The following is a 16,215-nucleotide window of genomic DNA, read 5'->3' on the forward strand; positions in this document are numbered from 1 at the left end:
ATTGTTCATCATTTCTTTTTATTGCAATATAATGATTGTAATAAGTAGTTAATCTTAACTATGAGATTTTAAGAAAATGAATAATTAGGATGAAAACTAACTTGATTCCTCCTTGTGCTTGTGTTACACATGTAAGATTTCATATTAATAAAAAAATTATTTTATTATCTCGTTTATATAAATTAAAATCAGTGTAATATAAATATTTCAAAATATATTAAAATATGAATCATTTGATTATTTTTTTATTATTTAATTTTGACAAAATTTGACATAAACAATCTTGATAATATGAGATATAATTTAATAGTTGGATAAATAAAAATTACATTATATATCGAATTATAAAAATAATATAATAATTATCAAAGTTACACTAATATAATTTAATCATTCTCTTTATGTATACATAACATACCTTCATCAAAATATGCTAACTAAATAGCTTGAGACAGTCACAACCCTGCTCGACACTAAATCAAGTAATGAACTTCATGATCTCATCTCCAAAAATGAAAAAAGTAAATAAACGGGTATTCGACTAAAAATTGAAATAATGCATGAGAGGAAAAGTAAAGGAGAAAGACCATGATGTCCACGATAAATATTGATTATTGAAGGTGGTGCTTTCGTAAATACACCAAACTCCCCTCATGTACGTGGAGACTAATTAAGTTGTAATTTTCATAACCAACACACAGACCTTATAGGCCAGACATCTAGGTCGTTCAATAAAAAAGAATATATATATATATATATATATATATATATATATATATATATATATATATATATATATATATATATATATATATATATAGGTTTGATACTCCATTTTTACTAGAGTAACTTACACGTTGCCTGTATATTATTGAGTGAGTTCATGTAAAATTTCACCTAAAATATTAAATGAGAGTTATTAAATAACATGTTACAACTTACAAGCATTTCTCCACAGTATGCGTGTATATATATGTATTGGTTACGCCACGGCAATTATGTGTTGTGGGGGCTAACATGGCTGGCTACTTCATCAAAATATCAAACTGGATAAATTAATATGTAGTTTGTTTAAATGATATTGAACTCGATTTTTTAAGTAAGATTTTACGTTTAAAGATGAAAAAAAAAAGTAATTAAGAAAATAAAACTCCATTAACACTAATCAATCAATTTTTTTAAAGAAAATTAGTTATTAATATTTTTTACCAACAATAATATGATTAAAAAAAATATCTGTATAAACCATCCAACTAGACTCGTACTAAAATATCTGGTTCATTATTTCCACAATATATACAGTGCCATGGTTACTTTTTGTTGCTTTTTTTCTTCTCACGTTTGACATTTTTTGGAGGTGAAGGCTTACTCGAAGTGGCTTTCTTCACCTGCGATGTTAACGATGTGTTTAATTTAGAGGGTAAAAGTGAAAAAGAAAAGAGGATAAAAAAAGTAAAAAGTAAGATGATTTTATAAGATAGTATAAAAGAAAATAAAATGAAAGAAAGTTATAAAAAAAAATCCTCCTATTCTGGTTATATAAAAAGTGGAAGAAACAAAAGAAAAAGTGTACAAAACTAAGGATAAAACACAAATCGCGTTTCCTCTACCATATCAAACGGATTACAGGAGCTAGAAATTTCATTTCGTCCATCCTCTATATATCCTCCCACATGTATTGCAAAATTTCAAACAAAGCATAAGTGTATGTTTGAGTGAATATTTATAATTAAAATTAATTTTGATTAAAATTGATTTAGAAATGATGTGATTTATGTTTGTATTTTTATTTTAAAAAAAGTTAATAGTAAAAATCCAATATAAAATTTTAAGTTATATAAAAGTACTTTAATTCAAAATTAAATACTTGTCTTCACCGCGTGTTTAATTAGTAACTCTAAATGAATCCACATCCAACCAAAGTTACAAAGAGTAGTTTTTACATATATATTTTCTCCATATGTGTCCTGAAAAAAATAGTGCGTAATTGGAGATGTGCATATAATTATCTAAGCACACACACTAAATCATATTATCTAGTATTTGAATGTACTTTTAATAATCCAACGTACACACTTACACGGCATTTGGTTATACATTTGCAATGTTGTTTCTCACATTTAAAGAAATTAAAAGCTAACAGTTACAATTCCACGTTTTATTTTATTTAATAAACTAATGTAGTTTCAGGCGTTTGTAACATGAATGCTTGACCTTGATCTAACACAAGGAAGGGATGCTAAGAAATTTCTTGTATCCCACTTTAATATAACTTTTAACTTAGCGGCTTATTTTTCCGCATTCATCTCCTCCTTTATTTGAGAATTTTTTTTATATGTAGAAATTGAAAATATTATCAAATTTATAATATTTGAGAGGTTTTATTAGCCTCTTTGTGCGTCATGAGTTTACCCTTTTTGTATGCTACCATAGCTTCTGACCCTATTGCATCATCTAAGCAGTACGTAGATCACGTTGGGATATATGGGTTGCATTGTACCACTTGCTTTGTCAGCAACTGTTGTGGTTGCAGGAGGTGTTTCAGCTCTTGCGTATCATCCATGGAATATATCTATGGGCCACCAAATTAATTTATAGAAACGTGACCATATAATATAAGGGCCCCCCATTTGTTTTCATTGGAGTATGATATTTAAAAATCATGCTAATGGTCAATTTGAGTTAGGATTATTGTTTCTATCTACATGATAATATGTAGCCAGTTAATCTTTGTCATGCTAGCTTGTACATATGCCATAGTCTTTGCAATATTATGTGTTAGGATTACTGACTATAATATATTTGAGTCCCTCATTCTTTGTACTTTTTGAAACTCTACACAAAATGCATATATATCTTATGGTTTGTCTAGGGTTATATGTATTATTTATTATAATGTTTTTTTTTTCAAATTGGATAAGATTATTATGAATAATAAATTTTTTCTTTTAAATATTTAATACATGTAAAATATATATAAAAAATTTGAACTCCTCAAAATTTCTAGTTAAATTGAAATAACTTCATGTCAATTGATTTACATGCTTGATGATCTTATGACTTGTGTTTGATAAATTATTATTTATATAATTATTTTCAGTGGTTTAAATTCTCTAGTATTGTTTATTCATATCATGTTTTATATTAATAGAAAAAATAAATAACAACAAATTTAGCATATATTGGTTTGGATTATTTAGTGAAAATGTTAAAATATATCATTTTTTACTTTATGATAAATTTGATTGAAAATATTTTAGAATATAATATAAGATGAATATTAAAAAACACAATATGTAAAAAAAATATAATTATTGAAAGTAAAATATATAATCTAAATAATTGATCTATAAATAAAAAAATTACAAGTGTTTAAAATTAATCAAAAACTAAAATTATAAACCAATATATATTTTACAAATAAAATAAAGTTTATATTAATATGTTACATAAATATATTTATTTATCATTTTATTTTTTCAAAAAGTATATATTTTTACTAAATACTTGTGAATCAATAAGTTATTTTAACAATTTTCATCTATTAATTAGCTTTTTAACATATAGCCTATGAGTAAGTTTTATGGGGGAGGGGGGATATCTACGTCATTATCTTCCCAAATCTCATTTTTTTAGAGCAATATGAAAATCTTGTGAAAATATATTAATCGAGTTTGGAAAACCATTGTCTATTTGTTAAGTGGCAAAAATTATTAACATAAGTTAAGTGCTGGATTAAATGATAAATTTCTTTATAGATTTTAAATTAATTAGGAAAACAATTGAGAGCATAAGCTAAACATTGTAAGCATGTTAATGATTTATTGAATAAATAATTGAACTAAAATGATTTGATCCACTCTCATTTGGTATTTTTCAGAACCTTGTCATTTCTCATAGAGCCAACATTATCCGTATAACTGTTTGTTTGATCTGTTTCTTCTATCCTAATGACTTTTTCTGGAGATATTATTTTATTTTTGACTTATTTAAATTTCTTATTACATATACTACGTTTATCATGCTTGTTGCTCTTCATGCCCCAAAAAGAAAAGAAAAATACTCGTGGAAGAACCTATTGGCTTGATTTCTTTCTTCGTTATGCACATTTGGCAATAACAAATATCAACCAAAACAATCCCAATTTAATGTATGTTTTCTCCTCCAAACTCTGAAAAAAGTAAAACTTTTTTTTTTAAAAACAAAAATTTCATCATTTTTTTCGACACGAAATCTTTTGCATTGAATGGAGTGATTGGATTTTATAGTTGGTGAGCACGAACATGTGTAATTCAATGATACGGTCTATCTTTTGGTTGATCCTTTGGAAAATTAATCTTAAATTAAGGAGACATATGATATAAGTGATTTTTTTTTTTTTATGTTTGGGAATCATGATTTTTTAGAATCACAAATGAGAAAACTTATGATTTTTAAAAATAACTATTTTTTTTATTGGTAATAAAATATCTTTAAAACACTTATATAATTTTTTTTGTAAATACCAATAAAATATAATGTTTTTATCATAAAATTTAATAATTTATTATGTCAAATAATCAAATAAGAGTTATGTAATGTTTTTAGTGAAATAATTTTGTAACTCATAAAAGCTGGTTTCCTTTCTCCTCATGTAACAATTTTATGAAGAACATGGTTTAAAAAATATTATTTTTTTTAAAAAAAAACTAAACATTTTCAATTTTAGATTTTCAGAAAACTATTTTTTTCTGGTACCCAAATGTATCTTAAATTAATTTCTGTTAAAATTTATTTTAAACAAAAACAATTTATGCAAGTACAATTTTTTATTTAATGTAAGAATTATTTAAAATTACTTTAACTTAAAATCATTTAAAAATTCAGAATTAATTTAAACACATAACAATATAATATAACATAATTAATAAATAACATGATCATAAATTTTATCGCATATTTCGACCAAATAATATCCTTGTTGACAAAAATAAAGCACTGTAACCTTTTTTTTTATCTAAAATAATATTAGTATTAATTAATATATTTGGCCGGGTCCACACCAAGAGTACGTTATCTGCCGCAGAAACGACGTCGTATGGATCCCCCCTTCTTCTCTGCCACGCCGGTCTTCGTGCCCAGACTGTCTGCAGAAACAACACCAGTCCCCAGAAAAAACTTATTTAATAAAAATAAACACAAAAAACCCAAGGTCAAAACAGGAAATTCCATACCCCGAAAACTAAAGGCGGGAAAAAGAGCCGTTGCTGCCCAAACCAATGAAATTTTGGCGCCAAAACCACACCTTCACTCCTTTCCCTCTGCCCGTAAAAACCCCGGGCACCCCCCTTCTCTCTCTCACTCTTTCCTTTTTTCTTTTTTTCTCTCTCTGTATTTTCCCACGAAAAATCCTCAAACTCAAAACAAACACACAAACACACCCTTTTATTATTCCCTCTCTTCTCTTCAATCCCTCAAAAAACCTTTAAAGTTTCAATCTTTCTTTCTCTAACCCTTTTCTCTTATTCCCTCTTCCTTCATTCCTCAACCACAAAGCTGAAACCTTTCACACAAGGTTCCTTCACTTCCCTCTTTTTTTCCGACATGGGGTTCTCGCATTCGGACTTAGAATCGGAATCCAAGAAGTGGGTAATTGCCGGAATCGGTGTTCGCTCGCTCAAACCCATCAACACAAAGCGCGTTGGCGGCGGCAGCGGTGGCGGCGATGCTGAGAACGAAGAAGAAGAAGCGCGTTCCACGACGCCGACTGCCAAGGAGGCGAGGATACCGGAAAAGTTTCCGTGCCCGCCGGCGCCGAGGAAACGCCGACCACCGCCGTCGAGGTGTGGTAACGGCGGCGGCGGCGGTGTGAGAGAGTTCTTCACACCTCCTGATTTGGAAAGTGTCTTCAAGTGCCATGTTGAGAAAGCCAAATGAATGATTCCACCTCATTCAACTAACAACAACATCAACAAAACAAGGTTTTAGAAGAGAAGAATTGAGGTGTACTTGTATTTGGTCTTGGAAATTTGGTTCCTCTAAAGTGAGCAATTTGTTTCATAGGGTCTCATATAGTATAAAGTAAGTAATCTCAGTCGTTGATGGAAAAATCAATAGTTGATATTACGTGCACATACACAAACAAATTATGTATGTGCTCGTTATATGAGGTGCACATACAGGATAAATTGTGTATGTGTCCGTGACTTCATGAATGGTTGGAATTACTTATAGCATAGGGGTCAAATTTTTGTTCTGAATGCTGGTTGTTGCTCTTTCTTCTTTTCCTCGCAAAAGGAACAAGAACTTGTGTATAAAGTATGAAGGAAAAAAAAACTTATGATATTTAGAAGTTAGAAAGGAGTAGAGTAGTTTTTTTTTTTTTTTTTTAAATTTTGATTAGAGGCTATTATGTAGTTTATTTAGTTCTGTTTTTTTTTTATTTAAATTATTAATGAGAAGCTTTAAATATTTATTTTGAGATTTTGCTCATATTTGGGTGAGAACTGAAATCATGTGATTCCTATGTGAGAGAGGGTTGACACATAGCTAGTGTGGTGTTTTGGGTTTGCGTGCTTTTTATTTTTTAAGTGCAGTGGTGATTCATACTTTTGTGTTGTGAGTGACGATTCTATATTCTAGTGCAATTTTTAGCCTTTTGAAGAGGGTGTGGTGTAGTGTGGTGCAGCTTTTGTTTCCGTTTTTGGGATAGGTTGGTTGGTTTTCTCTACTTTTGTTGCTCAATCTATTTTGCTGTCGCTGCTGGATGCCTAATTGTTAGGTGAACATAGTGTCTATTAAACCAAAAACTGGTACCTAATATCTATGTCCCAGTTTGGTTTGCTTAATGTGAAACTGTTAAACACACATGGGTGCATAAGTTGGAGTTTTTGTTTGTTTGGCAACTAAAAGTTTCTCTTTCAGAGTATAACAAATTTTTTCATGAAATTGTGCATCCCCTGCATGTGTACTAATGCAACATGCCGGGCCCTGTTACTCTAAAATCTAAATCCGTCTTCAAAAGAAGCTTTTTTCTGACTCTATTCTTTGCCTCAAATTATATTTCTCTCTTTAGTTTCCCTCCTACTCTCACCTCAAATATACTGAGGAAATCCCACCAGAAACTGGTTATTTGTTCAGTTTTAAGGAATGACTGATTCTTTTTTTAAATTTTTTTAAAGTTGTTTCAAACACAAATAAACAAATCCAAATACTTTAAAACAAACAATATTGAAAGACAAAAATCTTATTTCTTTTTATTTGTAAGAATCGAAGATGATATCGGGAGATTTATAATATTCATATATCTTATTCAATTAACTAAGTTAAATTCATCTTGTTTCAGTCACAAATAAACCGGATACTTATGTTTTTGCTAAAGGGTCGGGTCTATTGTGGTGAAGGGTATTTTATCTATTGTTTCTTATTGAAGTTCTTGGGTGCATGTCTATTGTGGTTAAGGTTCAAGTGAGGATACAAGTTAGAGCTATTAATGATATAAAATGAGTATATGAGAATGAATCAGTCTTTTTATTTGATGATTCACATTTTTTTAAACTAACCTGGTTGGACCTGAACTCTATAAGTTTATTACATTTTGATTATCAATTGTGTAATATTTCCCTTAATCATACTTTGATATTTTTAATTAAGTGATTATCCTTAAGTGAATTTAGTGGTGATAATCACGATAGAATGATATTTGTTGTTCATACATGTTAAAGGTCGAGACGTATTATTCAACATATATAAATACATGATCGAAAGATATGTTTGATTTAAGTGTATATGGTGTTTTCTTAATTTACAACAACAACAACAACAACGTCTTATCCCACCCACTAGGTGGGGTCGGCTACATGGATCAACTTCTGCCATAATGTTCTATCAAGTACCATACTTCTATCCAAATCATTAAGTTCGAGATCCTTTTTGATAATCTCTCTTATAGTCTTTTTGGGTCTTCTTCTGCCTCGAATTGTTTGTCTTCTCTCCATCTGGTCTACTCTCCTCACTACAGAGTCTACCGGTCTTCTCTCTACATGCCCAAACCACCTAAGTCTATTTTCCACCATCTTCTCTACAATAGGCGCTACTCCAACCCTCTCTCTAATAGCTTCGTTTCTAATTTTATCCTGTCGAGTCTTACCACACATCCACCGCAACATCCTCATCTCCGCTACACCTACTTTATTCTCATGTTGGCTCTTGACCGCCCAACATTCTGTTCCGTACAAAATCGCCGGTCTTACCGCAGTCCGATAAAACTTTCCCTTTAGCTTGATCGGTACCTTTGCATCACATAACACCCCCGATGCTTTTCTCCATTTCATCCATCCTGCTTGAATGCGATGATTCACATCCCCTTCAATTTCTCCATCATCCTGTATTACAGACCCAAGATATTTAAACCGTGTGACTTGAGGGATAATATGGTCTCCTATTTTCACCTCTGAGTTAGAAACCCTCCTTCTTTTGTTGAACTTACATTCCATATACTCTGATTTGCTTCTGCTTAGGCGAAAGCCATGTGTTTCTAGAGCTCTCTCCAAGTTTCCAACCTCTCATTCAACTCCTCCCTCGACTCTCCGAGGAGGACTATGTCATCTGCAAAAAGCATGCATCTCAGCACTATCTCTTGGATTTGTTCCGTGAGGACATCCAGAATTAAGGTAAAAAGGTAGGGGCTAAGGGTTGACCCTTGATGCAAACCAATTGTGATGGGAAAATCGTCTGACTCTCTACCCTGTGTCCTAACACTAGTCGATACCCTATCATACATATATCATACATATCTTGGATAGCTTGAATATATGCAACCCTAACCCCTTTATTTATTATATACTTTATTCTAAATATGAATTATATGATAATATTTAGTTAAATTAAAGAACACATTTTTAGATATATTTATTACAAATTTCTCTTCTCAATTTCTTTCGATGTCATTTTTGAAGTCTTTCTTTACATGGGTTCAAAAGTCATGCAATTGCATCCAGTAGCCTGGTTACGGAACTAAAGGCCATACAAATATGCTAAGATTTTTAATATAATTTTAGTCACGCATATATTTTTTTTAATTTCTCTACAAGCACAACTTTTTTAAACTCGAGAAACACTAATTCTAAGTGCAAGTTTCAGTAAAAAAATGTAAAAGGGTTTTACTTTCTCAATCTTAGATTGCAACTTCTTTAATCTCTACCCTTGAAAAATGATTCTGTTTGTTTTTTTCACAATTCTTAGGATATATATATGTTTTAGCTAGGATGAAAGATAGATAAGAAGAAAACAAAAAGAAACATGAAAATTGGGTATAAAATTAGTATAGAAAGTAGAACCTTAAGATAAATACAATGAAAAGGAAAGAATGAAGACAAGAAAAATATAAATAGATATAGAAATTACAACATTAAACAAGTTAAGAGTCGTACTCCTTCCACTTCTTGGGGCTCCTAGGTTTCAACTCAAATAGTTTTTCTCCACTATGCCCCATACACAAAAGTCATAAACACAAGCGTGTATTGTGTACATAGGAGGGGTCAAAATGTCTCTCTAACCAGCCTAAAGATGCCTTACCCATGTAAAAGAAAAATCTTTTCAACGGCTAAGATGCTGCACAAATTGATAGACCGTGACAAATTAAAATCAATCCCTTCCAACCTCATTAGTCCCCAAGTACCTTTTACACCCTCTGCCACTCTTGCTTTAACTTCTTCTATGCCCCACCCACTTTAGTTTGCCCTTGCACACCACGGCCAACAAGGTCAAGTCCCTCATAACACCCCTTAGATTATTAAAAGTGGAAATAATTAAGGGAAGTACATTAGATGATTAGAATCCTATGCAATTGTTACTATTCCAAAAGGAATGGTTTAAGCATATAGCATATAATATCATTGACGCTCTTGTTGATATCTGGTGTTAGATTTGTGATTTTTGTGGATGAGATTTTTGGGCATGTTCCTATCATGTACCCGAATCCTTAATTAGTTTAAGGAGTAGAGAGGATACGGTTTACATGACCAAGGGATTTGTTTAAAGGGCGATGATGATAAAGCTTACCTAATCTGAGGTTCTATTTGGTGTTGAATAATAAGAAAGGCTTTTCTAGGGATTAGGATCCTTTTAAGAAAGCACACACTAAAGTTGTAGTAAATGTGGTCATTTTAGATAGCTCCTCTTACTTTGTCACATTGTGGTCATTTTAGAATTGGATTTGCGATGGAGTTTCTACCATGATGACCTAAATGGGTACCACCTGATGCTTTCCTATTAGGAAAAATAAAAAATAAAAAATCTCTTCCATATTAGTTTTGACTTTGGCCCTTGCTTCCTTCCAGGAAGCAACTCCTTGTTTTTGTTTTTGTTATATATATTTATTTATGAAATCACATTCTTAGTAACAGGCCAAATTAGTTAGGATCCCTTATATAGCGTTTACAACATAAATCTGCTGCTGCTTGTCAAAATCATTTACCTTAATTTAAATTCCAGTTAAGTCTACAAAATAGCTAGTGCCTGCAGCCATGATGTCAGCAGTTACTATATCACTTGTAAAAGCATAGGCAAATCTACATTCTCCGATTCAATTTAAGAAACAAATTAAATAATTCATTCTTAAAAAAAACAATAATAATTCTCAGTTTTGCTTCTTCCATTGGGTTGATTTGCATTTAAGATGGACTTTAAAAGCAATATATGACTTACATTTAAATGTTGGGTAAAATGTGTTTTAGATCCGTTGGAATTTTGAAAAAATTAATTTTAGTTCATGTGATAACTGGGGTTGCGACAGTTTCTATATATTTAAAATGATAGGTTATGTAAAGTTGTTATTTGAATCCTACTCGAACCATCTATAATTAAAGTCGAGTTAGATAACAAGAGAATTGATTGTACGCGAGTTGTTAAAAAATTCCTGGTATTTATCTTTGATTTTTACAAATAAAAAAAAATCAAGCTAATTTCTTAAACGAAATTTGATCAGCCTAACCTGGTTGAATGATATTACTATATATTAGTATTGAACGACTTAATTTATCAACTTTAAGTATTTCTAAAATGTAATTTTTGTCCTTGATTGATAACAGGGACGAAATCTATCACTTTTTTTTTAAAAAAAAATGAATTAAAATTACTAGTATTTTAAAAATGTACGTATTAAAAATCAATTCTGACTAAATTATGAGAGACATAGGCTAAATGCTCTTATTTTTGCATTATTAGTGATTTTGATACATACAAGGACACAGCAGAAAATCAACTAGGACACGTGTGTGAATGTTTTCAGACTAGGTGATCGATCTTCATCGGATAAATTAGAAAGGAACATTTTTGTAGCTTTCGATTTCTCTTTTCCTAATTGGAACTAACCAAGCAGTCATTTTCGTCAAAGATACAATTCCTGAGTTATAGTGTCCATCAATATCATTGATTGAAGTTTTGTTTTTGCAGTTAGCTACATATATCCTGAGACACGAGTTAGTGGTTGTCAATATTGTGAACGCTCTTAACTAGCTAGTTCTTGGAGATATATGTCCTCAAGCTATAAATTCTTCTGTGGGGACTCAAAATATATCCAAAGACAAAAAATCAAAAATAAAAAGCACATGTGGACCATTGCTGAACAAAATTTTCCTCCCAACTTCTGGTGTAACCCCACCATTCGAAACAAATGGGATTAAGCATTATACATTGGTATTTATGATTAAGATTGTTTCCCAACCTCTACTATTTTTATTATAGTCATACTTAATGGACTTATGCTATGATGTTTATGAGAAGGATTGAACATTAAATCCTATTATTATTTATCCTAATCTCATTTGTGTTTTTGCTCTAGGGTTTCAGGTTGAGGAAAGTGCATCTTTGGTTCTATATTGATTAATTAACTATCCAAAAAGAATAATAGTTTAAGAATCGGTTTATTTAATATTAAGAGAACTGAATTTTAAAAAACTTGTGAATTTAAAAATAATTTTAAAAAAGAATTTACATTAAAATAATTACATTTATTGGATCTTCTTCCTCGAGGCTGTGGTTATTTTGTGTTGCAACATATGTTGGAGTTGCCTATATTCATAATGTTTGTAACTATGGAACTTAGAGCTTCTTATTTGTCACAAATAAAAAAGATAAAGTAAAATTATCTCTAAATTAGAATTTAATTTATATACGTACGCTATCACATAATTTATTTAAACAAAAATATACAATAAGATTTGATTATTTCACCACATTATCCTATTTATTAATATGATGTGAGTAAGATAAATTCCTATCGGATATTTATGTGAAAATGTTTACATTAACAATACATATATAATTAATTAAATTCTTTAAATATAAGTATGAACTTGTATTTTGGTTTGTGTATGTCTAAAATATATGTTTATTGCTATATAATTATAATTTATAATAAATAAATAATTTTAATCATATAAATTATATTATAATTAAAATTCATAATAAATATTTTTTTGAATATATACATTACTTTTAAATTTACAATAAATAACTTAAATTGTAATATAAAATTATTGAAAAATTAAAAAAGCTATTGAGATTTAACTAAAAAATAAAGATAAAAGGGGATAAATTAAAAAATATAGACAACTAACTAATAACTTGATCATTTTTTTTTTAATAGTTATATCCTTAACAATCCCTATATCGTATAATAAATATTTAAAAAAAATAAAAATACCTCCTTCTTGCAAAAGTTTCACCGTTTTCTTGGTTACTTATTTGTCATGTAAATGTTAGCAAAAATTACAATGGACTTTGCATGTTTTAGATTTGGACTAACTATTAGGAGGTAATTCTATTTCCACTCCCCCCTCCTCATAGAATCATTCCTAAGAAATTGAAGGTGAAATATTAAACAAACCCCCTTATTTTTTAAAAGAAAATATCATAAAAGATAATCATTCTCAGTGATGCGTCCTCTTTCTCTCTCTCTCTCTCTATATATATATATTCTAACCTCTTTTTAATCAATAGTAGTGTAGTATTGATTTGGAAACTCATAAATATTATTTTTAAAATTACAATAAAATTACATTAAAACTATTATAGGGTGTATCAATATTTTTTTATAAATATTATTTTTAATTCTTAAGAATATTGATTAACATTTTCTTATATTATGTAAGAAAAATATACTTAATGTGATAAATGAAAATTAAAGTATAAAACATTAACAACTATACTCATGAGCCAATTAATGGCTTGTAATTTAATTACATTTTACTTATAATTTCAATGATTGATCCACGCGGAGAAATTTGAAATGGTGCCATTTGCAAGCCAGTAATGTCATATTCATTTTACTTTTTTTTTATTAAAAACAAAAATACTATAGGAATATTAAATGAGAACATAATTTAACTACTGCATGGTCCAACTTCACAGACCCCAGTCCCACACGCAGTATCAGTTTTCACTTAACACTTAACACGAAGAGAAACTACAATTATAAAATGAAATAAAGTAATATAAAATAAAAAATAGTACTATATAAGCAGTAATAATGTAATGTATATAATTTTGGTGGGTAAATAAATAATGAACTAGAAGTGTGTATATGATGTCAACAAGAGATTTGAAAAGGGTATGGGTGAAATTAATGTACAAGTACAGAGGGTGCAGTAGTTACTGATTAGCGTTTAGCAGTATGCCAGGATTCTCAGCCCCAATCTAGTGGCACATAGCAATGACGTGACTTGTCACCACGGATTGTAGCCTGGTCCGAACTCTACTACTCTACCCTATATACTATACTATACAACACTTTAAAAACACCTTAACATTACATTATGCAAAATTATTACATACTACTACTACACTACTATGTGCATCTTTAGTTGAAATTATCTCCAAAATCTAAGGAATAAAAGCAGACATAACAATTTTTTATTTTTTTTTACATGGAATTTTCAAACATACTCTCTATGCTTTCATTACTCTCCCAATACTTGTAGCTAAAGTTACTACTACTAAACTAACAAACATTCCACACCCCTATGAATCCTCTTTCATTGAACCTTAGGACTATATGAGTCAAAGCATTAAAAAGGAAAGGGTGGGTACTGATTGTTGTTATCCAAAACCCCATAAAATTAATTCCATTTTGTTTTTGTTTTGGTATGAATATTGAACCAAAACAAGTCGGCGGAATACTAAGCACAATGTGATATCATATGGTACACTGAAATACGGTACTATAGTGCATTTAATTGGATTCGTGTGGCATGCATAAACTTATAAGAAAAGGGGAGGGTGCTGGAAAATGGACATAATTGGAAGAGTGGGAGTATTAATTGGAGGTGGAAAAATTGGAAAGAGATAAATGGGCTAAGAAGGAGGAATCCAATGTATGAAAAAAAAAAAAAAAAGAGAGAGAGACTAGAGACACGTACACATGGGTCTCTGAGGAATCCTAAGCATATGAAAAGATTCTAAATTTGGAACCCCAACAGTGAACATGATGGTGGTGTTAGGTGTTACTAATACACACACTCTCTCTCTCTCTCTTTGAAATTTGACTATTTTTTCTTTTCTTTTGTTTGTTTTTGGAGCATTATTAGATTATTAGTAGTTTGGCTGTGACGCGGTTTCAGTCACATCCTGCCACACAGCCCTGCCCGAGCTGCCCGTGAAATTTCGAAGCAAAGTCGGTTGGCGCCAAAACTGTGAAGGCAGACACAAACATTGTTTGTAGCCCGCGAAATGCGGGCTGTGGCGGCTGTCCTGTCCCACAACAACGAAAATTTCCCATCGCATGCCGTCTGAATTTACCCAATTGCCCTCTCTCCTCTGTCCTTTGTGGGACCCACCTCCGTCCTATCCTCACCGTCAAAATTGTTAGTATAATCCAACAGCTTCTATAGTCTCTACCGTAACTCATAACAATGATTTGTTTGATATCCCCTCTTTGATTCTTTTTCCCTCTTCCGGATCATCATCATCTTCTTTAAATTTTATTAGACATTAAAAGTATAGATTTATATATAAAGTATGTAACATCACATAAAATATGTGACGAGTAATTATTGTATAAGTACATTCTACTATTATTCTATGTTACCTGTTCAAATAAGCATTATTTTATTATGAGATGCTCACATTACATATAAAAATTAATTAAAAATTTATTTTGTAAGATATTTTAGTTATTTTTAATTTTTTATTAATTCTTGTTTAATTGTTTGATAAGAAAATTATTTTAATAATTTTTAATATTTTCTGAAATGTTATTTGATGTATGTAGTATTTTATGAATGCTAACTTTTAAATTTTTTAATATTTATCTTTTTTTGTTCTTCAATGTTTATTAAATTTTTTTATATTTATTTATATAATTTTATATTTTTCAAATATTTAAAAAATTATTTTATTAAACACTTATAATTTAATAAAATAATTTTTTAAGTTTTTTAATATATCCATACATTTTTAACATTTTCATGACTTTTTTTTAAGTCAATTTTTTTACTTCTCAATTAAAAACTTTCATGTATAATTCCTACAGACAGAATATTTAAAAATAATTTTAATTTTCTGTTAAAAATACTTCTTAATAATGAAAAAGAAAACATTAAATAGTAGTACTCCATGTTTAATACAAATTTTCTGTTTCTAAATTTGTATTTAAAAAAACCACACATAAAAACTGTTTTAAAAAAGTCAAATCGCTCTAGAATTGGTATTTGGCAGAAATGCTGCAATTGGTGGAAAAAAGAAGATGCATATTTAATGAGTAAGAAAGAATTAAAGTTAGGATATTGCATTAATTAAAATTTATGAGGGTGTGGCAGAGGCGCAGAGGGCAATCATAGTATATAATGACACTAACAGCAACAGCACTCAACTCATCATTGTCCCTCACTCACTTCCATGTTCACATGGGCCCAAACCGATACCCATGGGCCCAAACTATACAATTACTTTGGGTCTCATTCACCCTTCATGGGCTTCGTTGCTCTCCCAAACAAACTTAATGCCGGGCTTACGTAACAGATAAACCCATCTTTCTATTTAAAGAAATTGAAGAAAAAAATCAAACAATGCTTATTCAAGACACAAATACTTAATTCTTAATTTTGTAAAAATTAAGAAATGAAAGAAATTTTCTTAATTCTAATGAAATACTCTCTGTTATAGAATGTATGACGTTTAAGGTTTTGCATAAGTATTAAGAAATATTTTAAAATATTTTTTTGTCTAAAAGTAGCT

General features: G+C 30.0%; 1 protein-coding gene across 1 annotated transcript; it reads left to right on the top strand.

The window, feature by feature from the left end:
* Nucleotides 1-5,349: 5,349 nt before the first annotated feature.
* Nucleotides 5,350-6,460, top strand: LOC114411660 (cyclin-dependent protein kinase inhibitor SMR6-like). The gene has a single exon (XM_028375301.1). It carries the CDS (start codon nt 5,584-5,586, stop codon nt 5,914-5,916), a length of 333 nt encoding a protein of 110 aa, XP_028231102.1. The 5' UTR covers nt 5,350-5,583; the 3' UTR covers nt 5,917-6,460.
* The last annotated feature ends 9,755 nt before the right edge of the window (nt 6,461-16,215 follow it).

The sequence above is a fragment of the Glycine soja genome, chromosome 5 (genome assembly GCF_004193775.1).
Source record: "Glycine soja cultivar W05 chromosome 5, ASM419377v2, whole genome shotgun sequence".
In the NCBI taxonomy this organism is placed as follows: domain Eukaryota; kingdom Viridiplantae; phylum Streptophyta; class Magnoliopsida; order Fabales; family Fabaceae; genus Glycine; species Glycine soja.

Excerpts from the sequence above, each read along its gene's own strand:
- LOC114411660 (XM_028375301.1), top strand. The coding sequence starts at position 5,584 with ATGGGGTTCTCGCATTCGGACTTAGAATCGGAATCCAAGAAGTGGGTA.